This window comes from Papilio xuthus, unplaced genomic scaffold, assembly GCF_000836235.2.
Source record: "Papilio xuthus unplaced genomic scaffold, Pxut_1.1 DF827542.1, whole genome shotgun sequence".
Lineage (NCBI taxonomy): Eukaryota > Metazoa > Arthropoda > Insecta > Lepidoptera > Papilionidae > Papilio > Papilio xuthus.
This window is the reverse complement of record NW_013531107.1, coordinates 908234-934846: the sequence shown is the minus strand read 5'-3', so window position 1 is coordinate 934846 and position 26613 is coordinate 908234. Positions and strand designations below refer to the sequence as shown.

Sequence of the window (26613 nt, the reverse complement as noted above, 5' to 3'; positions counted from 1 at the left end):
ACAAGGTGCTGGTCTGATGATGAAGCTGGAAGATGATCGTTGGAATTTTGCTAATAAATGGCACAACTTCAACTAGTTTGGACACGTTTGAATCATCTTGAAGAGTAGTTTGTACACAAGGATGTTTTATTTTAAGATTTTTCTTTTAATTTTTGCTATTAAAAAGTCAGGATCATAATAAAATCATTAAATGGGAATAAAACCTTTATTTATATTGCTTATTTACATTATGATGAACTTATACATAACATCGTGCTCGATTACAACGTGGTATCACAGTCCCAAGGTTAGTGCGGTCGATATGCGCTTTAACACGTCGTACCACTAACAAAGCTTCATACTACTAGGCAAGCTTACAAGTATAGCTTCTACTACGTTTTAAACTAACTGTAGTACTTAAGCTCTTAACTTATTATATTTCGAGGCATTAGCATAGTGATGAGTATGATCAAATGAGAGGCGTTTGAATCGCATATTAAATCTACAAACTTATCTAATAAAGAAAGAGATAAAAGAATTAGGCGATAAGTAAAAATAAAAATAGAAATAAAACCGTATGGGGGATATTGTAACAGAAATAAAAAAGGGTATTAAGGTGCGGAGATATATCCAGCGGGGATATAAAACACAGGAGCAAGGATCAAGAAAGGACGGGGGCGCATAGGTCTACTAGGTATAAATAGGTACGTGTTTGCATGCGATTCGTCGGCCGAATGCGGTTCGGGGTCTAGGAATGAGATCAGTAGTGGTAGCCGTTGGAGCCTCCGTTGCCTCCCGAGCCGGCGCCTGGGTTGTACGCACCTTCACTGCAAAATAGGAATTTTAAGAATTTGAAAGATTGTCTATAGTAAATTAACTAATAATAGAAGATATAGTCCAAAACAGGCTATTTGAATCTTTTACTATCTTCTAACAAAACAGAAAATATTATGTCCATCACTTCTGTAGACTATGTAAAAGAGGATAGATTCAAATCGCTTGTGCCGAAAGCGAGGTTTTGTATAACTTTTGATCTGATATTTTTAATTTGACTTACGAGGATGGGTTGCGTCTGTTGAATTCTATAGAGCGAAGGATTTCTTCAGGAATAGGTGGTGGGGTGGGGAGGTGTGCGCCGACGGGGTGGAAGCCGTTCTCGTCGGCGGTGTAAGAGAGGGAAATCTGCTGGCCGTCGGGCGCGCGGTAAGAGAACCCGCCCTCGGCAGTCACTGCGGGTCCTTCGGGGCCCTGAGCTCGGGGAGCACCGCTCTCTTGCGCTTGTATACCATTGCCAGTCTCATAGCTAAAATTGAACATGTTCACAATAAAAAAAATCTGGTTGTTTATTGTAATAATTATGATGGAAATAATTTTTGCAAAATATGTTTGTACCGCACTAACCTTATGATGAAATCCAAACAAAAGGTAACAAAATGATCTGATGAATGATATGTAATCACATATCCCAAGAAAAGCCCACAAATATTCTTCAGCAATGATTATGTTAGTAATATACTTTTTATCTTTAGATCGATATCATTCGACAGACTCACGATTTGAAGAACATTACAAAATGAAGACGAAGAAGGTTACAAAATGATCTTAATGGAAATTCGATTGAAATATTGTATATGAAATGCTAATTACACGGATGCGATAAATAAATCGTGACTCAAATCTCCACCAAGTACATACCTGAAGCGGTAAGTTCCATCGCCATTGTTCTCGTTTTCGTATCTCAGGATAGGTATATTAGCTCCACCGTTGCCGCCGTAGCTAGGGTTGTTGCCAGACCCACCGGATCCTCCGCCCGAGCCTCCGAATATCCCGATGCCCGACCCGCCACCGCTGCCTGCTCCACCGCCGAACACACCACCACCGCCGCCGCCGCCGGGACGAGGCGGCAGGTACTGCGGCTCCAGTCGCCCGCAAGATGTCGCTACCACCAGAGCCGATAGCATTACAAACTGAAATTGAAAAAAAAAATAGACAACAGACCTATGGATGTTTATTGTAGATGGAACATTCGCTCTTTGAAAATGCCCTTGAATCTGAATGTTAATCGCTCCCTAAACTTATGTCGAGGTTGCCATTCGGAGACATTGAGGTAGGTTTTTCTGAAGAACTTACAATACGGCCCGTGCCGTGCCATTTCGTTTCAATTAGGAAGGATTGAGCATAAATTGCAATTATGGAGTTTATGTATTCAACTTAAAATGAAAAATTACATACTTTTTATGCCATAGCAGTATCAAGTGCATAATAGATTTTCTACGTCATGCAAAAAACTGTCTAGTTAATCCTATGTTACATAAGAAGCGATATCTCCATAGTTAGGAGGATAAAACTCATATCAGTTAAAGTTTAATTAGTTGATTTGATCGTAAAAAAACAATAGTAGAGTTTTTGGCATAAGTCGTATTGAAGTAGTCAAAAAGTATGTTAGTGAACTATTTTCATTATCTTCTTATATTAAAAAGAAGGAAATTAATGGGGATTTTTGTTAACTAAATTAAAAAATATATTGGACGAATTATTTTCGATCTTACCAGAGCAGGCGACATAATTAATGTTTTACTCGTAATATTGATCGAAGTCGGGCTACTCTTCGTTCAGCCGATGGCGGAATACAGTTCAGCGAGGATGTGCACCGTTTTATATTGGCCCGATTTGCCCTTTCGCAGTTGCTTCACCTTGCGCGGGTCGGCGCGGCGATGCGGCGATCCTATCCATGCACGACCCATCTCCGCCTTAAGCTCTGAATCATTCACATTACCAACTATTTCCCATACAATGATTTCTACAATTAGGTCACTTTTTTCTATTGTTAATCACATAAACATTTTCAAATAAATCAACGCTTGAAGCGCTGAAAAAGTGTAATCAAAAATTGAGAGATACCTCATAGTTTGTATTTTAAAACGAGTCTATTTACTCTATGGAATAATTATAGGTTGAAAATAGGATGAGATTAATATTAGTGATTTAGAATCTTCATTTCATTAAAAACTTGTAGAACTTAGTAAAGATATAAATACTTTATTGTATAAACTCGCTCTTAATACTTATTTACATAGCTGATGTACATATGTAGAAGGCATTTATTCTTACCAAAAACAGAAATCCTCTTAGATTTATAGCATCAATTGAATTTAAATATGCCAAATATGTCATTATAAACTAGTTGCAGTAATTTGAATCATTCCATCCTTCCATTTAGCACGGTTCTGAGGCATTCCCATCGTTGCTGCCACATTAAGACATTTACGTTTGTCACGCGTATTCTTATAAGTATAAATTGTGTAACAATTTGAGTCGTACATTAGAATATTATATCTTATATATAAAATTCTCGTGTCACAATTTTCGTTCCCATACTCCTCCGAAACGGCTTCACCGATTCTCATAAAATTTTGTGAGCATATTGAGTAGGTCTGAGAATTGGCCAACATCTATTTTTCATCCTCCTAAATGTTAAGGGTAGTCCACCACTATTTTTATTTTTTAGACAAACACGCGGACGGAGTCGCGGGCGACAGCTAATATTGGTATAAATTCTTTAAATTTGGTCCATGAGGCGTTAAGTTTACTAATTTTTTGGTATATAATCAAATCATGGACTCGGACAATTGTGATTACGGAAATGTATATGTACACAGTAAATATGTAAAACATAAGTATCCTAAGGGACATCCCTTGTGATATACCCACTCATATTTACTCGGGAACTCTGCAACAGTTCGATACAACTTAATGAAATTTGGCATATATAGACCATAGTCTTAAATGAAATATGGGATAAGATAAGATAAGCCTTTATTCGCTGACCATTTTTTTTTACATAAACTGAAATATGGGATACTCTTTTTTAATTCTGTACAGACGAAATCGCGGGCAAAAGATATTTTATAATAAAGCAATGAATTGGCAATGTTTATAGATGTATTTGAACTTTACAAAACATTAGAATATAGCAACTCCAATTTTAAGTTTATTGAAATTATTTTATAGTCGCAATAATTGGCTGATATTTGCTTATAAATGCGCACAACATCTTACTATGTTAAAATGTTGGTATACTTTTTTATTTGTTTTGTATTTTTTAAGCTGTAATGGTAATTTATGGAGGTCAGAAGTAATTGTGTTTTTTCCAATGTTATAACAATTTCAACTTTTACAAGTTTTAAAATATCTAGAAATTTGCGGATGCACTCCGAATTACTTTAAGTGACCTTTTAACAAATGTTAATCGTAAGTACCTAGTACCTACTTGTGCTTACCGTAAAAATTTTATATTATTTAGATTTATAACATTTCTTTGTATATAAGTTGGAGTTTATCTTTTAGTGAGTATCTTTTGGAGCTTTTTTTAGTTTACTTGGATTTGACAGGTTTTATTCTAAGACAAAAAAACTTAACTTAGATGGCCCAAAGATGAACTTTTGCTATGACGGCTATGCGGATTTGATAAAATATTTTGTTTCACAACTACCCATGGACATCAATACTCAGGTCATACAGGCTATGTTATGGGAACGCACGAGGTTTGACATAGAATTTTTTTTATTTCGTAGAAGTTATTCCATATACTCCTTGGGTCACTCTCCATCCAATAGGAATCCCGACATCAACCTTCGCCATCGGATTACCACTTTAGCATCTTCACCAATCTTCATCTTCATTGGTACCAACGATACGCGAACTTAGGTAGCCTAGGATCTACGACCCATTGCTGATGATTCTGATGGTATATCAGACCCATGCCCTTGCAAGCAATCCTATCAATCATCTCCATTGCATGCTGAGCGTCGTCTAACATGCTACCTCGTAGTGAACTTACACATATTTAATTCAACCAAACTTATCGTGCAGCCTTTTGTGTAGGCAGCAATCAATGAATTTGGTGCAATATAGTGCAAATTGCACATAGCGATGACGTCGCGGATCGTCGAAGACCGTCGCGGCCGTGACCACGGCGCTCTGAGCCGCTCCTCTCTCTGTCATCGGCCATTATTGAAAATGATCTTGTTCCGATGCCGGTCTCGTTAGCTACAATTGCCGTATGAAATTTTAACGCGAACCTTGGTGGCTTTTATGATATTTACTTAGTCGTTTCCCACGACTTTGTTGTTAAAGTGATTGGATGATTAGACGTAGTAATGCCAGTTTAAATTGAAGCGTTCGTGTATTTATTATTTAGTTAACAACTCTATTTGTGTATTATTTGGATTTGTCGATATCAGTAATAAAACAAATAAGTAACGTAGATTTAGTTAGCTTACTAACTATAAGTTTTACACGAATCAAAGAGCTTTTTTTACTATATAAGACGTAAGGCTCGGAGCCTACCCTAAGTTAGGGGTGACTAGGGCATAGTCAACCACGCTGGCCCAGTGTGGGTTGGTTGACTTAACACATATCTCTGAATTTCTTCGCAGATATGTGCAGATTGCATCATCATGTTTTCCTTCACCGTAAGAACGTCGGATAAATGTACATATGTAAATCGAAAATCGAACACATTGGTACATGGCGGGATTCGAACCCAGGACCTGCAGATTACAAGTCAAGTCCTGAAACCCCTGAGCCACCGACGCTCAAATTTTTATCGAAACCATCGAATAAAATGTGTTTGATAGTCAGCGTTACTTTCATAGATTACTTGGTTGATTATAGATTTCTAGTTTTTCAGGATAATAGATAAAGAATAGGCCTCCCGCAAGATGGACCGATGACCTGGTCAAGGTTGCGGGAGCGTCCTGGATGCGGGTGGCACAAGATCGGTCATCGTGGCAATCTTTGGGGGAGGCCTATGCCCAGCAGTCTCATGGCTGAGTAGATAGATGAAGAATATTTTTTGGTATCTCTATTCTGTTAAAATATTTATGTAATACATTTGGAAATATCTCCATAAAAACACTTTAAATATGTATTGTAATTAATAACTATATAGATAATTATTGTATACTCAAATTATGTGTTTGCACTTTGTAATTATTACACACATAGTATGTAAAATATTGATGTTGGAAAGCGATAACTTCAACTTGTATTTCAAGTAAACACAAGTTTAAAAGTGACTAGGATTTGCATTCTAAGTAATGTACATACGTTTCAGGATGCTGACCGTTTGTCTTGTTCAATATGTCAAAGTTCAAAGAGCAACATACAACTTAGCGGTTAGATTTAGAAGTCTTCTTTTCTTTGTTTAATTACTAGAAAACATATTTGTAGTTATTAAAATTGCACGGACTTTTAAAATTGTAATCACGTATTATTTTTGCACCCTTCAAAATGAAATCTTATATCTTTAAATGAGCAATTCTTTTATTATTATCTTATTAATATAATAAATGCAAATGTTTGGATGTACGGATGGATGCATGTTTGTTAGAATGTATCCCCGGAACGGCTAAATGAAATGTGTGCAGAACATTGCCCGGAATAACACAAGCAAGTAATAAAGTTTGATAGTTAGTCTATTATACATTCGAATCCATTTATAAAGCTCTATATGACCATACAATTATTAAATGTAACCTAATCCATTGTATGTATGTGTACCATTATTTCGTGTGACAGAAGAGAATCGATGATAAGTGCATGTTGGCATTTAAAGTAGAAAATAAGGTGTGTCTCCTAGATCCGCATTAAATTGATAAACTGACTCACGATTGCCCATATGTCTGAGAATTCTAACAGTACAAGAACGGCGAAGGCCCTTTCATATTAGCGTAAGCGCTTGACTTGTCATATCAATTTTAAGTGACAAAAAAGCCTTTACACTAATGACATATTCGGGAAAATGATAAATCTATCAAATTAAAGAAAAGTAATAGTTATTTTTTGATTTACTTTTACATAATAAACGCAGTTTTATGCATCGTTATTAGTTTATTTGGCGCATTAAGAGTCATTAAATGGTAACTTAAGGTAAGTTTTGTTACATCGAAATAAAATGTATATTTTGTAGAGACGACATTGAAACAGAAATAGTTGTTTTGAAAACAACTTTAATAATGGATTATCTCAAATAAATTGTTTCTACACTATCAATAGCAAATTGTTTTTAGAATAATTGGAATGAACATCGTGAAACTATTCGTTTCACAATTATCTCATTCCGGGCCCGCCCTGCGCGTTCGCTATGTAACGCCTCGAACTACGAGTGCTCAGACCTTATTTCACGAATATCACACAAACATCCGAAACTAATGTCACCATAATTTTCCATTAAAATGATATATTTCTCATATAGACTAATATTGTAAAAAATCATTATTTAGTTTTTGTTTTTTTATAACAGAAGGGGACAAACGAGTAGTGGGAACACCGAGGTGTTCAACGACGCCCATGGACATCAGCAATACCAGAGGAACCACAGATGCGTTGCTGGCTAAGAGCTTTTTAAAATATTTTAACTAATTTACGGTTTCTGACCCTAAAATCTGAGTATAAAACATATTGTTATCTCTGTTATGTCAAAGATAAAGAGAGGGATGACGATATGTTTTCGTGCGATTGCTTTGGCACTGAAAACACGTATTTTTCACTGATGAAATCCCTTGATAATTTATCAAATGTGTTATTTGTATGCTGTTGTTTCCCCTTAGGTCGTAAGTTTTATAAGTTGGGAATAAAAAGGGTAGACCACGAGGTTAAATGAAACAATTTGATATTTATTATGTTCCACACCTTTTGGGATAGATTGAATAAATTCGAATTCAATGATGTTTATATCAAAGTTAGAAAATTTATTTCTATACGTAATTTACTTGTGTATTTGGCCTCTTTTTCGTTCAGTTTTAATGTTTTTATTTTTAAGCAACGTAAATGATTTTTTAATTTCTGCATATTTTATAACCCTAATGATACTAATTGATGACCTATATCTATGTTATTTCTCGAACCTCTTTACAAAATTAAAATCTACACTGAACTACAGGTGCCGCTTTACGACAGGAGATTGATATAATGAAGACATTCCTTAAACAGCCAAAATCTTTTCTTTATGCAAATTTATTTATCTTTAGAGGTTGTTTAACAACCGTTTTGTCGTCTTATTTAGTCGGGAAAGGAAATTGAAAATTAAAAATGAAATTTCTCATCTCGTCTACACGGACCAGGGGGGTGTCGTTCGCATAATAAACTGAAAAGAAAATAGTGTAAATGGGAATTATCCCAAAAAATATGGTAAACATTATGAATTACTATAATATTAATTTAATGATCAATTTGTTCATAAAGTCTCTTACTATGATATTTTCTACAATCTATACATATTTATATTGAAATGGTATCGAAAAGATAATAATATTTCGTACATGATGTATTTGCGTTTCTGAAAACAAAAAACAGGTTTTTAAACATTGTGTCTGTCTGTTCATAAGGAGTATCTTTATGGCTAAGATTGAAATAATAAGAGAATCGATCTGGAGGTTAAAATCCTTGTGAAACGACCACACTTAGACTGGGATAATGACAGGGAGGTAATGAATTTACAGAGTACTTTATAAACAGATAAGACTATAAAATACTTTATTAATATTATTACAAGAAAATGTTTGTTGCGTATACTCATAAAATGCATCTATAGAAGTTGTCTGTGTGTACATTCACTGCATTGTTCGTTTGTAATGATCTCGAACTAACAGTAAAATTGTAACCTTCGACTCGCATCGGCTGGGAATAAGTTTTGAAATGGTGCTCTTTATAACTTAACAATCACTCTCTGTGGCACGCTTTTCTGAATTCGCTTGCACTTTTAAATGTCAATACTTCGATACCTACTAAGGTCATGTTCACAGACCTTAGTAGGTCTAAATCTTACTAATATTATAAATGCAAAAGATTGTTAGAAGGTATCACCGGAACGGCTCAACGGATCTTGATGAAATTTAGCACAGATGCAGATTATTGTCTAGAAGAAGAAATAGGCTACTTATTAAGTCTTTTTTTATTTATTATATGTGTAAGGATTTGATTATGTAAGAACTATTATATCTAGCGATAGACAGCCAAAACAGTCCATGATAATCTAGCGCTACATTTTACATGAATGATGCCTTAAATAAATCCCTTACCGGAATATGCCTTGAACTTTTCGATAATCTGATATACCTTATTTCAAATGGTTTACGTTAACAAATAAAGTGGAATCTCTAACATAGACAAACTTAATGAACCTACTTTTCAAGTCAAACTTTATGGCATTTTGTCATTTTTGACAATTATCTGACACTTTGATGTTTTGGTGACATGTAACCGTTCTTATCTAATTATATAATTTTTATTCGTGTTTATTTTATTCTAGTTAAAATGTTAATTCCAACCTGTGTTATTAAATTTTTAGAACTGGTAAGTTCTGTTTAATAAAGTAATTTAATGAATATTGTCGTTCGTAAGCTATAAGTCATAAAAATATTAGACGTTTGTCTGTCTTCATGCAAATGATTGTGTATTGAACAAGGATATTTTCATTGCGTTACAAAATGGATATCATTTTTAAATTATTAACAGCAAATCACTTTGTAATATTGCTATTCAGTATTACTAGGTGCAGAATAACAATTATATTATTTGATGGTTGATTGTATGTACTTTAAAATGAACTATTCGTATACAATTGTCTTGCTCATGTCAACGTTGCTTCGTATTAAATTAACTGTTGAAGTTCACGCATTTAAGTACGAGTTTAAAGTTAGTACTTTAACATTGAACAGAACTCTATTAATCCAGTGTCAGGTTCAAGTTATGTTATTTGCGTGTTTGAACAAGTACCTACGTTGTTACAGATGCTGGCCATTGCCTGCCTCACGCTGCACCACTATAGCTACGATTTAACAGACATTCCTACGCTAATGCTCTGCTCTGGGACTTATGTGGGCTACGTTGTTGTACTCTCGGGTGAAATTGTTGGTAAGAATCAAATTAACTTCGCATGTAAGACTGGATTGTTAGGGTTATTTTAATGATTTATGTGTCAGAATTTATAGATAAGCATAACGATTATCTGACTTTAATTAACTCGGCAACTGTACACTCTTAAGTTCTATGGTTAAAGTTACGCTTGTAAATTTATGATGTGGTGAAGCGTTTCTTTATTCCTTCTAAACCATCTGAGGCTGGTTATATAGCGTGAAGTGATAGAAATTCGTTCGTGAATATAAAAATGCTTAATAAGGATTTTTTACTCTTAAAGATATCTGAATTTATGTTTTTAAACTTAAGATTTGAGTTTCATGTCTGTCTTCTACAGCTTCTGTTTATCAATGTCACGCTTCCTTATCTGTCATTAGTAAGACGAACAGTCTCGTCTGCATTGTATTAATGAAATTTATTGCAGTGCTCTTCTAGATACATTGTGTCTATGGTTAGGTTAACGTCAGAGTTTCGCCTAGCTAAAAGGTAACATTAGCGTTGGAGGTACACATCAAGTTTATAATACATTTGAAATGGTTTACACCAAGCGTCCGTGGATAAAAAAAATAATGTATAAAATCGTGTTTCTCAAGCAAAATGTAACTTGCTTCGTCTAATCTAAGCATTGATTGATGTGATTTCCTGATACTTAACGCTTTATAACATGACTACATCAGTTCATCAGCGTCTTTTATAGGCCAGCGTAAAACCATTTCAATTATTACGTGCTTCGCATTAGAACACGTAACATAGTAAAGTTTCTTGTTTACATGAACCCATCTAAAATTTATGGTAACGTTTTTAAAGGTTACAATTTTTTATTCAAATCACATGATTTACTAAACATTCTGTTGTCTAGTTTCTGACTTTGCTTGTACTAATTTTAAATTATAAAAAAGGCACTTTTATATCATTTAAGCCAAACCGTTACTTACTCGATGCTACTTTTGATAAAGTAATTCAACACGTGAATGTTAGATGGAAAGCATTCTACTATATTTAGTAATGATGTTGTTATTTTATGCGTTGTTTTTATTCATTCGAGTAAGTAATACATTTGAGTTATTGCAATATATATAATTAAGCTAAACACGGCGATACGAATTTACCGTCAAGTCGCATTTATACCTTCTCTCTAACGCTATATCTATGTTCCTCTTCGTATGGGTTCGATTTTTTTCTTTCCTACACAATTCTTGACTGATCAAAGTACTCCGTTTTAGGGGAGATGTTGTTCGCACCGCTGGACCTAGTGCAGGACATGTATTTTGGTATCCTGGGAGTGGGGCTGTACTCAGTGAGTGGAGGCATGGTCCTAGCGGCTAGAACGCATGACCCCTCGTATCCTAGGACCGGCAACCACACTGCCGCTCTGGTTGCCGCTGCACTAGCCCTCGTGAATGCGTTCGTAATGCTATTCGATTTAAGCTTAGCCTATCTGGACTCTGAGGAATTTGACGATGAAGCTAGTATTTAGGTATGTAATTTTATTCTTTTTTGATAGTTTCAAGGTATAAATGCGACTTACGAGTAAATGCTATCCAACCAAAGTATAGGTTCCTATATTCATATTTGCACGAGCTTACATTCACTGCACACTACATTTACTGTCAACATTTATAATTAAAAAATACTATCCAAAAATAGTCCTTTGGGCGAACAAACCTACACTTAGCTTATTATAACTTTAGTTTTACTTTCATTTCTATGTTTCGACTTCCGTATTTTTAATCAGTATGCGTAAGCATCCCGTGCTTAAAATTCCACTTCCGCGACTGCGTGTTACTTATATCTGACATCATATTGTCCATACTTATAGGCGATCCAAGGCACGGCGTGGCCGCTTCCTCGAGCTTCCTTTATTGCTGTTTAAAATTATAGACGATCGTGATGTTATGACAAAGGGAATCGATGTATTGACAATGTAGTGCCTTTTCATCGTTATTGTACTAAGGCAACTTTAACTATAAGGATAATATCAGTATTATAGCCTTTTATTTCTTGAGTGGAAAATGCTTTAAGCATACTGCGTGACTCGGAGAAGATAACGTAGTTATGTAGAATTCTTTCCCATCCCCAGCCCTACTACCTCTACTACTACTACTACCTCTATTACTAACCTCAAACTATAAGCAGCAGTTATACCAGGATGTCATAAAACAGTAGTCTATGTGTGCAGGTGAAGTAGTATCAGCGGCGGCCGACCCGTACGTGGAGGCGTGGTGGTCGGGCGCCGGTGGCGTGCTGTTCGGTGCATGCGGTGCGCTAACGCTGCACTCCTGGTACGACGTACCACCGTGTGCCCGCCGCACCTTCGCACAGGCCGCCGCCGCGTGTGCGCAGGCCGCCGCTGTCCTTATGGCGGTGGACTCCATACTCTCTCTCTGCTCCGCCCACAAGGACACCGCCAGCACCAGGACTAAAAGCCACAAGGCTACCAACGCATGACGCGTAACGTAGCACGTAACGAGTAACTCATGTTGCAATAAGATTAAAACATATTCAGTGCAATGGGATTTATTGTCATTTTGTTTTATTAAATCTGTAGATATTTCTATTTACCTACCAAGAACCGATGTTTCTTAAAAACATAACTCTTATTTCTTGGTATTGTACCGTAGATAAAGTTTGAGTCTGAATATTGTTACATGGCAAATACCGTGAGGTGATGTACCGTTTCTGATGTAATTCATGACATCCTTGTTGCTAAATCGTGAGTGCCTCCATGAAAACCAAGATAAAAATTTATTCAATGCACATAAATATTACTAAATTATCTTTTAACTATACCAGTGTCAGTAGATTGGATAATGGTTTCCTCTTTATGCTATATCGATAATTCCAAGCTTAAAACATGCAATAGACTATGCAATATTGCTTCGGTATGTGACAATTTGAAGTGTTTCGGGCCTCGAGCGGAACTCACGGCTTTATGGTATTTGTATTTGAAGTACAAATGATATTGCTAGAATTGTTAAGATACCTACAATTGATACGTTAACGTAGTTTCGCTTCGACATACTTTAATTTATGATACTCAAACGTCAATTACACTAAATATGTACTTGTTAATCCTTCGTGTATGTTACGACCAAATCGTTTTATATTTATAGAATAATGAAAATTTTCGTTGGTTGTAAGTATTGAAAGGCCAAGTGTGCATGTTATTTTCTACTCATTTCAATATCCAATATTAAAAATAATAGTTCGTATTTTTATTTTTTTAGTTTGAATTAGTAAATGTGCCATCTGTTGTGTAATTATAAAACTAGGACCTTTTTTAGTCTATTTTATAGCGCTTCGGTTTCTGCATTCTCAAATAGATGGCGTTGAAATCATATTTATATTTTCATTTATATTTTATTTATTTTGCATCCATTATAAGTTACTTCTTGATTCTATTTAAAAATCTACCATTGTTTCTATTAATTTAAAATCTTCTTTCATCATTTGTATTTCATAAATATACTTATAACTTATCATAGTTGCAAATTATTACATATTCCTTGGTATCTAATTTTGTGCATGATTGCACCGGTTATCCCGACCTTCTTAATTTACAGTTACGTTATTACGTAAACCATAAAAGTGTAACTTCTTTGTAATAAAGTAAACAAAGTAATTAGTGTATGTTTGTAAATAGAAGTTATGTTAGCGACTACTCTCGATTTTGTTAATTGGAATAGATATCTTACTTTACGTTGTCTATTTAAGAGCGGCACAATAAGGTCAAATCTTTTAGTGTCTCGAATTACTAAGAATGTTGTGTCGAAAGACTTGTATTAAGTTTACGGATTTGTTATTATCGTATAAAAGTTAAATATAAAATATTATTTTATTTAAGGTTTATGGTATTAGCAGAACTTAAAAGTTAGTAGCAGAATTGAGTAAATTAGAAGTACGGCGTTGGACAACTCTATAAAAGTGACATAAATTATTGTATTTTCTACTTTTAGTACGTATATTGTGTGTTTAACAAAACTATGCTACTATGCCAATTCTTGTTATCTTTATAGTTTTTTCTTAGAAGAATTACTAGTGAGTATTTCATATTTAATTTTTTAATAATAGGTTCGTGTTGTTTATTAACAATTTGTACTCAAGGCTTACAGCCTATGATACACTCCTACGTATATATGTAGGTGACTAAGGCGAGACTTCATTTTTATATTTAGAACTATATGTTAACTATTTACGAGGGACTATGCGTAAGAATAATAGGTGTTGGTAAACATGGAAACAATTGACAAAATTGAAAATGGTTCTATTAATTAATTAATTGTATTAATTAAAAAGAACTTGACAATGTTACATTACTAAATAACTACTATCATTAGAACATCTTTATTTCAGTTTTTTAATTTGTAAAAAAGTTTTCTCGAAGTTTTCCTTTAAGAAAAGTATAAAACGATTAAAAATACAATTTTTTATAGTAATTTTAATTGTATCACGCTATTATTATTGATTCACCAATAAGATGATGTCATCGCCAGTTTGACATTTGTAGTGACACCAACAAATACTTTATTTTAGGAAAATCCCAAAAATATAGAATTTATTTAAAAAAAAAACGAAATTTATTAAAAAAAACATATTACTAGTTTTAGTTTAGTTATATATATCTAACATAAGTAAAGTATTTGATAAGAAAAATAAAAGCTTATAATGACGGCCTACTCGATCCTAGTGTGATCTCATTTGCCGTAAAAAGTGTTGATATCATGTCTGGTTCTACAGCTACGCCGCGCCGCGCCGCGCCGCACCGTACTCCGACTCCGTACCCATGTTCGTTTAGTCAGTCTTATTGCGTCACGCCGTTCGGTATAACGTTAGCGTGGTTAAAACCTTTTAATTTCGAATTAAAACGAATATCTTAAGTGCATCAAAATGACGATCAGCAGACTGTCCATCGTTAAATTCCTTGAACTGGTAAGTTCTTATTATTAATTGTAAAACATTAATATCAACGTTTGTTTGCAAATATATATTGTAAACATTCTCGCTGTGGATACAAGTACCATTTTAGCATTTTAACAGTTTGATAAACAGCTTATTTATGGTTGAAATATATTTTACATAACGTTTTGTTTTAAATTTTGTGTATAAACATTGCATGTCAAGGTCACCTTGCAAAACAGGTTCCATTAGGATGCGTAGTTTTGTTTCATAAAAATGTTTGTATACTACGCCGTAGAATATTTTGGTTTCAATTTAATGCAAAGCTTAAACTACTGTTTATAATTTAGACTTATTGATTTCTTGAACAATTGTTACTATGCTTATTAAATGAATGTAACTTCAAACTGCAATAGTTTTAATAAGTTTAATTTGATCAGAATATGCAACATTCCTAAACTGTAATACACGGCATAATAGATTTTTTTATAATTACAATTAATTCAAGTTTGACATTGATACCTACAAAATATTTTCATGTTTATATGCTTAATATATAAATTTAAACGTGTGGCAATGGCGTCGCAGTTTGTTGTGTACTTGAAGAATTAAACTTAGGGTCGTATATTATAAAGCAAAATTTCAAAATAAGACCTATAATTTATCACATATGTATGCTGCCATGACAAGTTTTCGACCTTAATGCATTCTTAGCGTACAAAATGGCAGTTCGTCAAAGTGGGTAGGAAATCAGCGTCCTCTACTATACATAAGTTGCCCTACAGTCTAGGGTGTGGTCTTACAACGGACTGCGCTGCGTTATCGTAGTGAATGAAGTCATAATGTTTTTTATATCTGAACACTCAGAAGCGGAAATATGACGCGATATGTTCCTGCAATCTGACTTATTTTTATTACTCTACAGTACAAAGTTATCTGATAAAACTAACGATTTAATGAATCTATAAAAGAATAAAACATTTTTTAAATTATTCAATGCGATATATTATAGTAAAGAAAAACAATCCTAGCATATCAACATAACATTTGTACCGCCAGACCTACGTCAATAAATACACGCTCCCTTTGACCTTGAATTGTGAACACCAGTATTTTGAATGAAATTAAGTTTCTACACGTTTTAGGCTTAAAGACCGTGCAGTTAAGTTGTTAATCATAGTTTGATTTACCTAAGCAATCAATTATTACATTTTATGCTATCGCAATTAAATGGTAATTCAAAAAAGGTGCTTTGAATAAGCACATCTCGGGAACAATTACATTGCATTTTGTACACTGGACAGCATTGTTTAATTATTAGCGAAGTTTACAGTGTAAACTTAAAAAGATCAGTTTGAACCGGTTCAAAAGTTCAGCTCACATAGGCTTGAACCGTTTAGCTCTAGCTCAGCAACTAAATTGGCAGGTCACGGTTCAACGCGATGTTCTATAATTTTTCAAGAGGAGAAACTGGGAGGCTAGCATGCGAGTCGCAGAGAGACTAATCATTAGTGTAGGTATAAATTGAGCTGATCTGCGAACCGGTTCAATGATCTGATTCACATATGCGAAATGTGAGCTAATCCTGGTCATTAATTTTCGTTAAGATACCCATATCTACTTGTGTTTATTCCTTAACCACGTGGTATGTAGGTCGCCGGCTACGCTTTACAGCGTCCGATTACATTATCTCTATTTTAGGTGTCGACTGACCAACTATGTTGTGCTCATTTAAAAGTTTTCGCATGATTATGTTACGATTTTAGCTTTGATTATAAACTTGTCTTAGCCTTGGTCATATGTATACAATTAAATAATTTTAGTATCTTAACATACTGTTTGCTGCAAACAATTCATCCCTATTTTAAACAAGGACAATGTGACAAAAAATTAATATAATTTTATCAAAAAAGTTAACCTTGGTACGCAATGTTTATTTAACTTACATATTTCCAGCCTATAAATAAAAATCTCGAATCTCTTAAATATAAAGTACTAAATATATTTAAAACATCACATATACTTTGAAAGTACCAAGAATATTGAATACTTCACGGTACCCGTCATCATGGACAGACTGGTATAGTGTACGCTCTGAGCGGCCCTTTCTAGAACTAATCCGTAGACACGTAGAGGGGATACCTTATCAATATTATGGTCATTTCCGCACAGAACTCCGTATGCATCAGACGTCTGTATAAAATAAACCAAAAAAATCTTTAATGTCCAATAGTTTTGCTATAAGTCCTGCAATTCTATCGATGTGTTTTTAAGACTCAATTTGTGATTTTCATTTATTATTTACCTAAATTGTTTACTATTTATTTTATCCTTAAATTCCATAAGTTGAAGAGTAAGCACGATTGAAATAAATATATAATAATAGAAAAATTGTAATATAGTGTATCATGTCATATACATTTTTAGGTATAATTTTTTTTGTGCTTATTATAATTATTTTGGATAAAGCAGCTTGGTGTTAAGAATTGTATAATTTTATTTCTTTCCATTTTAATTAATCTATTATACAATTTATCTAAAGCTAAATTAATGACATATGTCATTAAATCTCTCGCCTGTACAAAATGGGCACAACGACTCTTTAATTATTTATTTCTTCTTCATTCCATATTGCAACATATTTTAAATAAATTTATTTATAATTAAAAGTCAGCAACTTTAATGAATGCAAATGTTATTAAAGAAAAGACGTAATTCAAAATTCTTTACTTTAATTAAAATCTTGACTAAATCCATAAAATGTAATTAAAATGCGTAATGCGTGTGTCTATCGACATTGGTGTGTTTCGCCTTTACTTCTCGAGGCTTTTCGATTGACCCTGTACGCAATTCAGCTCATGGCTTAATCTTTATTGGGCTAAACGTTGCGTTTCTTTACCATTAATTGACGCGTGAATCGAATACGCGTTGAAGAAACAGACATATGTACGGATGAGATATTGAATTTATAAGCAAAAAAATAATTTACATCAATCCAGTGCTGGACATATGCCTTCCTAGTGTCCTTCACAATATGCGGTTCACCACTTTTCGCATCCAGCGACTTCGCCCCACGTTACTGGTTCCCATCCGTTGACTTGGATTACGATGATAACCATATTCGTAATAACATAAACAACTAAATATCTGTTGTAGTCTCCCGTACTGTATATTAACAATATAGGGTACCCTATTTTTTGTTATAAAAATTAAAAATCACGGGTGATCATTATATAGTTTTTCAACGTGATAACGGTGTTAATAAACGTAAATGTGTTTTCATAGCACATTATTATTTTGTCTTCGGCCTCGATGATACGCGACCCGCATTTAATGTGGAACCGGTTATAAGTATGACATCATACCCCCTCCCCGACCCTCGACTAGATGGTAGACTTTCAAGCAAGTCAAATATTACGTCACCTACCAAATAAATGTGTAGGATTTCGCAGATATGACGTCATTTTATCCTCAATAATTATTGTCATAGTGTTGAATGTAATAAATACAATCATCAATCTGGAATGATAAAAAATCTTTACTTTAAATTGTAATAAAATTGAGCTTTTTTTACTTAAATCTATACAATACATCGATTTTTTATGCTATCAACAACACAAAGAAACGTTTGATATGAAATATTAAAATTGCTTAACATACGACATAGTAACATGATAATCTTTGACCATATAAATGTGTGTTTATCAACTGCAATAATCAGTACGATGAGAAAGGACCATTAACATTCTGTGTTTGTTTAGTACGCAATATGATAAGCTAGATTACCTTCGCCGCAACTAGGATATTCTTTCTTGTACAAGTAAGTTACCCAAAGATAATGACATCAAACCCTTTATGATGTTCGAACATCTACAATGCAATCCTAAAGCATTCGTTTTCAACCTAAATAGATAATACCCTTGTTCCGTAAAAATATGATTATGATATAAGGAATGGATAGGGGATAGATATAAAAAGGAGGAAGTAAACTTTTCCTGCACATCCTCATCCTGTCCTTTAAATGTGGGCAATGAATCTGCAACCTTCTAACTTGCCAATAGAGAAGCGACCACTTCGCGCCATTTCAACAATCTTTTGTGATCGCTTGCTCGTCTGCCTCCATGTACTAGAAAATAATCTTTATTTCCTGGTGATTTCTTGATCATACTGTACCGTTGTCATGACTCTAAGTATAAACTCTTTTTTTATTGCTAGGCGCTGACCTGTTCATGCGTGGCCCTGCACTACCACAGTTATAATGCAGACGCGGATCTCGGTATGCTGGTCACCGGGACATTTATTGGATATCTGATTATATTTGCTGGAGCCGCTGCAGGTAAATCAATTGATATATTAAAATTGAATCGCTCAAATTCTAAAATCTGGCATTTTAACACGTTCGCATTCCATACAAATCTATACTCTGGTTGGTGCACAGATAACCTCTAACTAACGAATGAGATATCTATTTTAAAAAAAATCAGAATAGGTTAAGTAATTTTCAACTTGATAAAGAATAAGTAATAATTCAAAGTACTAAAATAAATTTTTGTATAATGGCGTCTATTTACAATAACACAATGAAACTGATTTCATCTTACTTTTTACTAGTCTTACAAATATATATAAATGCCAAAGTTTAGATGGATGGATGGATGTTTGTTCGAAGGTATCTCCGGAATGGCTCAATGGATCTTTATGAAATTTGGCACAGATGTGGACCATAGTCTGAAAGATTAAATGGCTACTTTGTTACTGTTTTGTTTCAATTCCGCGCGCACAGAGTCGCGGGCGACAGCTAGTTTAAGAATAAGTTACAATTTAAAATATAATTTTAAAAGTCTCTGTTGTTATTGAAAAGATATTAATGTTGATAATTTTATTTAATGTATTTCCAGCAATTTTATCAGTTATCAGGAATGCCAAGCAGTTTCACTTTTAAACATGTTTATGCCGCGTTATCACTCATTGTTACGGAACACTTGAAAATAGTGCTTTGATTGGAGCCGTAGATTGATTGATTTTCAACATTCATTAGCGATGTTTCATAATTACACCATATTTATCTACGCATGTGATAACATTTTGTATTTTAGACTTGCAATAGACGCCAAACTTAAAACAATAGCGTATCGTTTATCGTGGGTTTCCTCGATGAAAATTCTAGTTTAAAACATATTGTCATCTCTTTTTTTCGATATATTTTATATAGATATTTTGGTCTCAGAATACAACGGTTAATCTTTAACAACTTTGTATGGTAAATGATAGTTCTATCGCCTAACGTGTGTTTCAAGTAATCACTTTAAAAATCAACTAATTTGAAAAACTTTAATTAAGTAGGGGTATAGGTATGGGTCGTATCGTATTGATTGGTTATACGTTACGCGTAAGTAAATAGGAGGTCACTCTAATAATTATAATGTTTAAAATTATAGGTTACTTGATGCAGACCCCGTCACACAAACGTATTGACATCTTCTACTCGTTGGTCGGCGTTGCGCTGTTCGTCGCCAGTGGTGCGGTCATCATTGACAGGTGGGTTCTTTGTAACTGTGCCCTGGGATAAACATATCTGAAAGAGGTTAATGCCTCTTGGTTTACTCGGTTCGAGGTAGTAGATTTTAGAGCTTTTAGCCTAAATATCGTATAGCCTTGCCAACAAGTAGAATCAAAGTTGCCTTATTTATAGCGATCACTTCGTGGTCGTTAGTGGTCGGTAAAACGAATTCGTGTTCTTACAAAATTATCCTTCAAAACGATTACAATAAGCTAGTGGAGGCATAATAGGCTTGTAGAACATTTTTTTTGTTAAATTTTTAAGATGCTAATTCACTTAATGTTGTTTTCCAGATTCCAACACTACGGCAAAAGCGACTTTAGAGACAAGAATCTAGCCAAGGCGTCCCTCTCCATCATTAACGGAGCCGTTTTGCTCGTTGACGCCGTGTTGACACAACGCGGCGGCTAGATGGCGCCATTTTCTATTTATATCAAAACATAAATTTTAAACGGCTATGATAAATGCAAGCACATTATTTTATATGTATAAATGAATGACCAGGCAATTTATACTGAAGTTTGGAGAATATTTATTAGCCTACCTCAAAATATTTTTTGATATATATACATATTCTATTCTATTAAAACTCTACAGAAAATAAAATTCAATACATGATAATATGTAGTATATATTATTATACATATATGTATTTTCACACAATAAAATTAATATATAAAAACTTTATATTAAATATAAAGTTTTTATATATTAATTTTAACAATAATTACATTTTTATAATTCTATATTTATGACAAATTTTGATAAACGCTTAAGCTTTTGACATATTTGCTTATATTTAGTACACATGAGGTTAAGAGAACAAAATTAATGTAAAGTGTCTTTTAATTTATTGATTTTAGAATTACTTCAATAATTACAAAGAAATGTTCTTAATTGAGTTTATTAACGACGATAAGTTATGTTAAGTTTAGTAATTTATTTGTTTTTTAAGTTGTTATAAACGCTTTTAAGTTAATTTCGTTAAGGACAAGTAACATTGGGAGGAAAAATCTATGACCTTTTTTGAATTCCAACTTTTATAAAATACTTTTAAATCTTTTTAATTATAAAACGATGTATAAATTAGTTTGGTTTTATTCATATTTCCTTTTTAAATACATAAGTACTATAAGATGCCAAACAATATATCTAATATTTTTCTAAGATATTTATTGGCGATGTCCTTGGACGTTTTTTTATCGTAAGTTATACGAAAAATAAGCTGACAGATCTAGGTTCCAGTACAGCGGTCAAGTGCAATACGTTCAGAAAGACAGTATCTTACTAATATTATAAATGCGAATGTTTGGATGGATGCATAGATGTTTGCTTAAAGGCATCCCCACAATGGCTGAACGGATCGTAATGAAATTTGGCATACATATAAAACATAGTCTGGAAGAACAGATAGGCTACTAATTATGTATTTTTTTAATTCCGCGTGGACGGAGTTGCGGGCGACAGCTAGTACATAGTATATAAAAAATAACGTCTTAATAAACATAATTTATATTTTAGAAATAAATACCATAGCAGTTCAGTGCAAACATATCATAATAAACATGATAAATATTCGATAAGTATACAACTTGTTCAGTTTTTTATCTGTTAAAACAACTTAAGCTGTTAACTACAGTTAGTCTAATTGATAATCTGTACAAAATTTAGTATCAATACGATAATGTGAATAAAAAAAATCAATGAAATATTTTTGTACTGTGAGGGTAGTTTAAAAAAGTTGACTGCTTTAAAGTCCTATGTCCCCGTAGTGGGGCAGAGGGCGTCCACAGTGCGCCAGTTCGCTCTATCTTGGGCTCTGCGTTTAAAATAGTTGACAAACATTAAATTGTATATCCCGGGAAACATTTTATAGAAACTCATTTAAGAGACTTCAGTATTATCAAAGTGTTGGTTTAATTTATGTCTTTAATAACGTATCGTGCGGTGATGTGAATGCTGTGATCTGGTTTGTTTGGGTGATAAAACTACAAGACGCCTGCGAGTATCAAATTGGTAAGTCTTGTTGTTTATATTTTTTTCTACAACATAACATTTAATTTAGATATAATGGCACATAGAGACATAGAAAAGAGTAAATATATGCCGACATTAAAAAGGAAAAAGGTTACGCTGACGATGATTTTCTAATACGTTAGATGAACTTCTGCTGGTTCTAAAATTATTATTAAATTTACTGTAGGAACATTCTAAATTACTAAAACTTTAATTTGACGTAGACGAAGTTCCGATCGGTAGCTAGAAAAATGGACTTTAAACAGCTAAACAGTAATATCTGGAACAGTGACTTTTAAAAAAAAGTACGTTAAGATTTTTTGAACATAATTTTAAGACGTACAACTCGGTCAAATGATGATAAAACTTACCGTTTCTTCAAAAGACGCGAAAAGCCCATTTTTGGGAATTTGACCTTGAATATATATTTTTTTAATGCGAGTTCGATAGGGATACCCAGGATTTATACATAATGGTTTTCACCACTTTAGTTTCGATTTCATCGGCCTATAATTTTTAAAAAGTTTTTCCAAACACATGCATATGAGTAATCAATCACGTATAACCATATAATTTGTTAAATCAACATGACCTAATTACATATTAATATTTACCTTCTTCAGTTCCATTACATAAAAAAATTATGTGTATTGTAGGTAAATAAAGTAATAGTATATTGTAATTAAGTTACGTATATAAAGTTCTAAAATACAACTAAAGATTTATTCCACCGAAGTATTCCAAACATGTCACCAATGAAAATTACGATTTTAGTATTATTTTTAAACATGTTCAATGTATCATGTTTTCAATCGAAATTAATAGAAAAGGCAACGGAAACAATTAATAAAATATTCGACTATAAAGAAATCACATGTGTAGTTTGGTGGAGAACAGACCCCGAAAATGTAATTGGATTATTAGAAAATTATAAAGGATCCGTCGTAACATTTGCGCTGGTAGAACCAACTACGTATGATTTTCATAGATTGGTGAAATACAAACAAACAGTACTATTTGCTTCAGATCCTGATGAATTCAAATATTTTATACATGCTGTAGTAAATAATGTTGTTAACCCTATTAGTGTGATATTGATTTTCACTGAAATAGTTACTAATAATATCTTGACTGAACTGATGAAATTAGCATGGCAAAATGATATTGGTAACTTCATTGTGATAAGTGTTTGCGGGAACAATAATGTAACACTTACTACGTACATTCCTTATAGAGATAAAGAATGTGGTAACTACAGTCCAATAATATTACCTGAAAATAAATATTTTATAAGAAAATTTAACAATTTCCAAAAATGCCCTATACGTGTGACAGCTGTTAATGCTGTTATATATTTTGTATTAAAGGCTGATAATGGTACAGTTCACGTAAGTGGAATAGATGGTAATGTTTTAAATCTTGTATTGGAGAGAGTAAACGCTACTATGAAATTTATTGGGGGAAATAACAATAGGGATATCGAAGTAGTCCTCAATGGGAGCGCAGCAGGGTTATTCGGCGATATAATTAACGGATCAGCCGATATTTTGGGCCCAAGTCTATTACTAACGAAAAAAAGATATACCCAAGCCCAGCCTTTATACGTGTATCAAACATTAAATCTCGTCTGGTGTTTGCCTAGACGACGCGAAATATATATGCGTATTAAAGTGTTGCTTCCCTTCCTCACTAGTATAACTATATTTTTTATATTTGCTTGGATTTCTCTCTTCATATTGATCATGCTTATTCATAAATTTAGTTCTGTGAATCCAAATTTAAAGTATGTCACATTTCGGATTTTAAGTATGTCTCTTGGGCAGCCGATTAAATTTGTGACGGAAAATTGGTTGGCAAATAGTATCTTCGTACTGTGGATTTGGTTTTGCCTTGTTATACGCGTAGCATACCAAAGTGATCTGGTTGAAAGATTTGAATTAACAGTTTTAGAGCCACGTGTAAGCACTGCTAGGGAGGCATTAGAGTTGGTCGACGGGCACGGCGGCTTTGCCTCTGTGAAAGATTATTTTAATAATACACCAATGGAAATGAATTATAAGACCATAAGATTAAATGAAACTTCGAAATATATCAATATGATTGCAAACGGGAAAAGATTTCTACTGGTTACGAATGAAATATTGATTAAATATTTCAACCCTGAAGTTCAGATACTAGACGAACGTGTAACTAGTGTACCGACATCTTTCTACGTGCGCCCACGCTGGCCTGCTGTTTACGAACTTAATAAACTTATAGAAAGAATTGCTGAAACTGGCTTTGTGAGTAAAATCTTAAGTGATTATATACATGATAATAGGGTAAAAAGGAATTTTTCTCAAACTAAAACTCCTAAACCTTTGGATATGTCCATTTTGCTTGCCTGTTTTAATGGTTTACTGGTTATGTATATTGTTTGTGTCATTATTTTTGCGATAGAAATTTATTACTATAAATACAACACGGAAGGTTTGTTTGATTTTACACAATAACTTATTATAGAGAAAATGTTTAGACGTTCCCTTTGCACTTTCAAGACAACTCTTCTTAATCCGTGTACTCATTTGGAAAACAATATCGAGCATATTTGACTGATTCAAGAGAATGTTTTTCATCCTTTGTGAGTCATATTGTGTCTGTAAATCTTTTTAGTTTTATTGACACTAATAATCTATATTAATAAATGAACTGTTAAATTAATGTTTGTTTTTATAAAATCGCCGCAAAAACCCTGAAAGCCTTAATTATTCTTAAAAATTTTGTAAAAAAATCCATTTCAGTTTACTGTACTCATCATGTGCATAATATCAATAGAATAGTAACGAATCGCTCAACGTTTGAGTAGGATTTGCTGATACAAAAAATCGAATAACAAATGTCCTTTCGAATGCATCTCTGTTTAGGCTTGATACATGGCTTTTCTAATAACGCACACATAAATAACACGGGCCGAATGTCGGTTCGCATAGCCTGTGCAATTGTTTCCGAACCATTGCTTACAAACTTCGCATTCGTTATTTGCTATTTTATTTCCACAGGAAATATCGGTAAAAGACAAATTATAAATATCGGTAAAATTTTTAACTTTAATATATATTTTTTAATTTGTTAAATGATTACAATCCTATCTAGGAAAAGTTCGAAACGGACAAAAATTTTAAAGTGTAGTCCATTTGCTAACGAATGGCAAATAAAATCGCTACCTTTGATCCAACGCCAAATGCCTTTGAATGTCTGAAGTATCCTGATGTATTAGGCCTGCTATGATGAATAAGTACATTTATAGTCAGACGTGATACACAACATAGCTTACATGTAAATAAGAAAACAGTTCATTATAGTTAAAGGGACTTATAATGTATGAAGAACTCACACTACTATGAAATATTGATTTTACTTTATTGTAATTACAAACAATACAAATATAATGTAAATACAATTGCATTGTAAAATATAGATGATATTAATAAAGCTTTAATCACGATTATGAGTCACAGTAACAAAACATTGAAGTCCAGCATCATGAATCTGCATAACACAATATACTCATCATCAGTTCACTACGTCGAACGTCACCACCGAGGGGCTCGGAGCCTACCCTAAGTTAAGGGTGATAAGCCATAGTTAATTACGCGGGTTAGTTGACTTTACACATATCTATGAATTTCTTCTCAGATATGTGCAGGTTGCATCACGATGTTTTCCTTCGCCGTAAGAACGTCGGATAAATGTACATATGTAAATCGGAAATCGAAAAACACATTGGTACGTGGCGGGATTCGAACCCAGGACCTGCAGATTGCAAGTCAAGTGCTTAACCGCTGAACCACCGACGCTCTATATTTACACTGAAAAGTGTAAATTAATCTATTATTTGGGAATGTAAATTTTGCTGCTTGTAGTTGAAACAGTTTGCTAGTTACTGAGGTTAAGGTAAACTCATGTAAAAGTATCGGTGTATTCTGAATACGATAGCAGTTTCGCCCAGACAACTTTACGATGTATACAACTTGCCGCGGGAGTTATGTTGAATATAGTTTCTGTTAAACGGAATGTTGGAAACGCGGTCTGTTGAAAATGTAACATTATATATTTCTAATTAGACCACATTCAATAAACATCGTTTTAAAAGTACGTAATCAGTATTACACAGGGTGTTATTAAGAGGTGGATGAAAAACTTTACAAGTGTCGATGACCTAAATATTTACATATTTATTTTATTTTAATTTAATAAATTTA

The 26613-nt window shown here is 33.5% G+C and overlaps 4 protein-coding genes across 5 annotated transcripts; 3 read left to right on the top strand and 1 right to left on the bottom strand.

Annotated features, from left to right (window-relative positions):
• Positions 1 to 183: 183 nt before the first annotated feature.
• Positions 184 to 2619, bottom strand: LOC106118868 (pupal cuticle protein 20-like). Its single transcript, XM_013313627.1, has 4 exons — positions 2529 to 2619; positions 1675 to 1946; positions 1037 to 1282; positions 184 to 806 (listed from the first exon to the last, which is right to left on the bottom strand). Exons 1-4 carry the CDS (start codon positions 2541 to 2543, stop codon positions 740 to 742), a joined length of 600 nt encoding a protein of 199 aa, XP_013169081.1. The 5' UTR covers positions 2544 to 2619; the 3' UTR covers positions 184 to 739.
• Positions 2620 to 9215: 6596 nt separating this feature from the next.
• On the top strand, positions 9216 to 12416 carry LOC106119170 (uncharacterized). 2 transcript variants are annotated; one of them, XM_013314073.1, is made up of 4 exons: positions 9216 to 9336; positions 9774 to 9897; positions 11124 to 11377; positions 12080 to 12416. In XM_013314073.1, exons 1-3 carry the CDS (start codon positions 9298 to 9300, stop codon positions 11375 to 11377), a joined length of 417 nt encoding a protein of 138 aa, XP_013169527.1. In that variant the 5' UTR covers positions 9216 to 9297; the 3' UTR covers positions 12080 to 12416. The 2 variants fall into 2 exon arrangements, with proteins under 2 accessions (XP_013169527.1, XP_013169526.1); XM_013314072.1 differs by lacking the exon at positions 11124 to 11377.
• Positions 12417 to 14762: 2346 nt separating this feature from the next.
• LOC106119171 (uncharacterized) lies at positions 14763 to 21406 on the top strand. The gene is given in 4 exon segments (NM_001311813.1): positions 14763 to 14829; positions 19012 to 19132; positions 20235 to 20334; positions 20650 to 21406. Coding segments are annotated over 3 exon segments (276 nt in total). The 5' UTR covers positions 14763 to 14829; positions 19012 to 19074; the 3' UTR covers positions 20768 to 21406.
• A 1754-nt stretch (positions 21407 to 23160) lies between these two features.
• Positions 23161 to 24864, top strand: LOC106118768 (uncharacterized). Its single transcript, XM_013313517.1, has one exon. The coding sequence runs from the start codon at positions 23161 to 23163 to the stop codon at positions 24862 to 24864; it is 1704 nt and encodes a 567-aa protein (XP_013168971.1).
• Positions 24865 to 26613: the final 1749 nt, after the last annotated feature.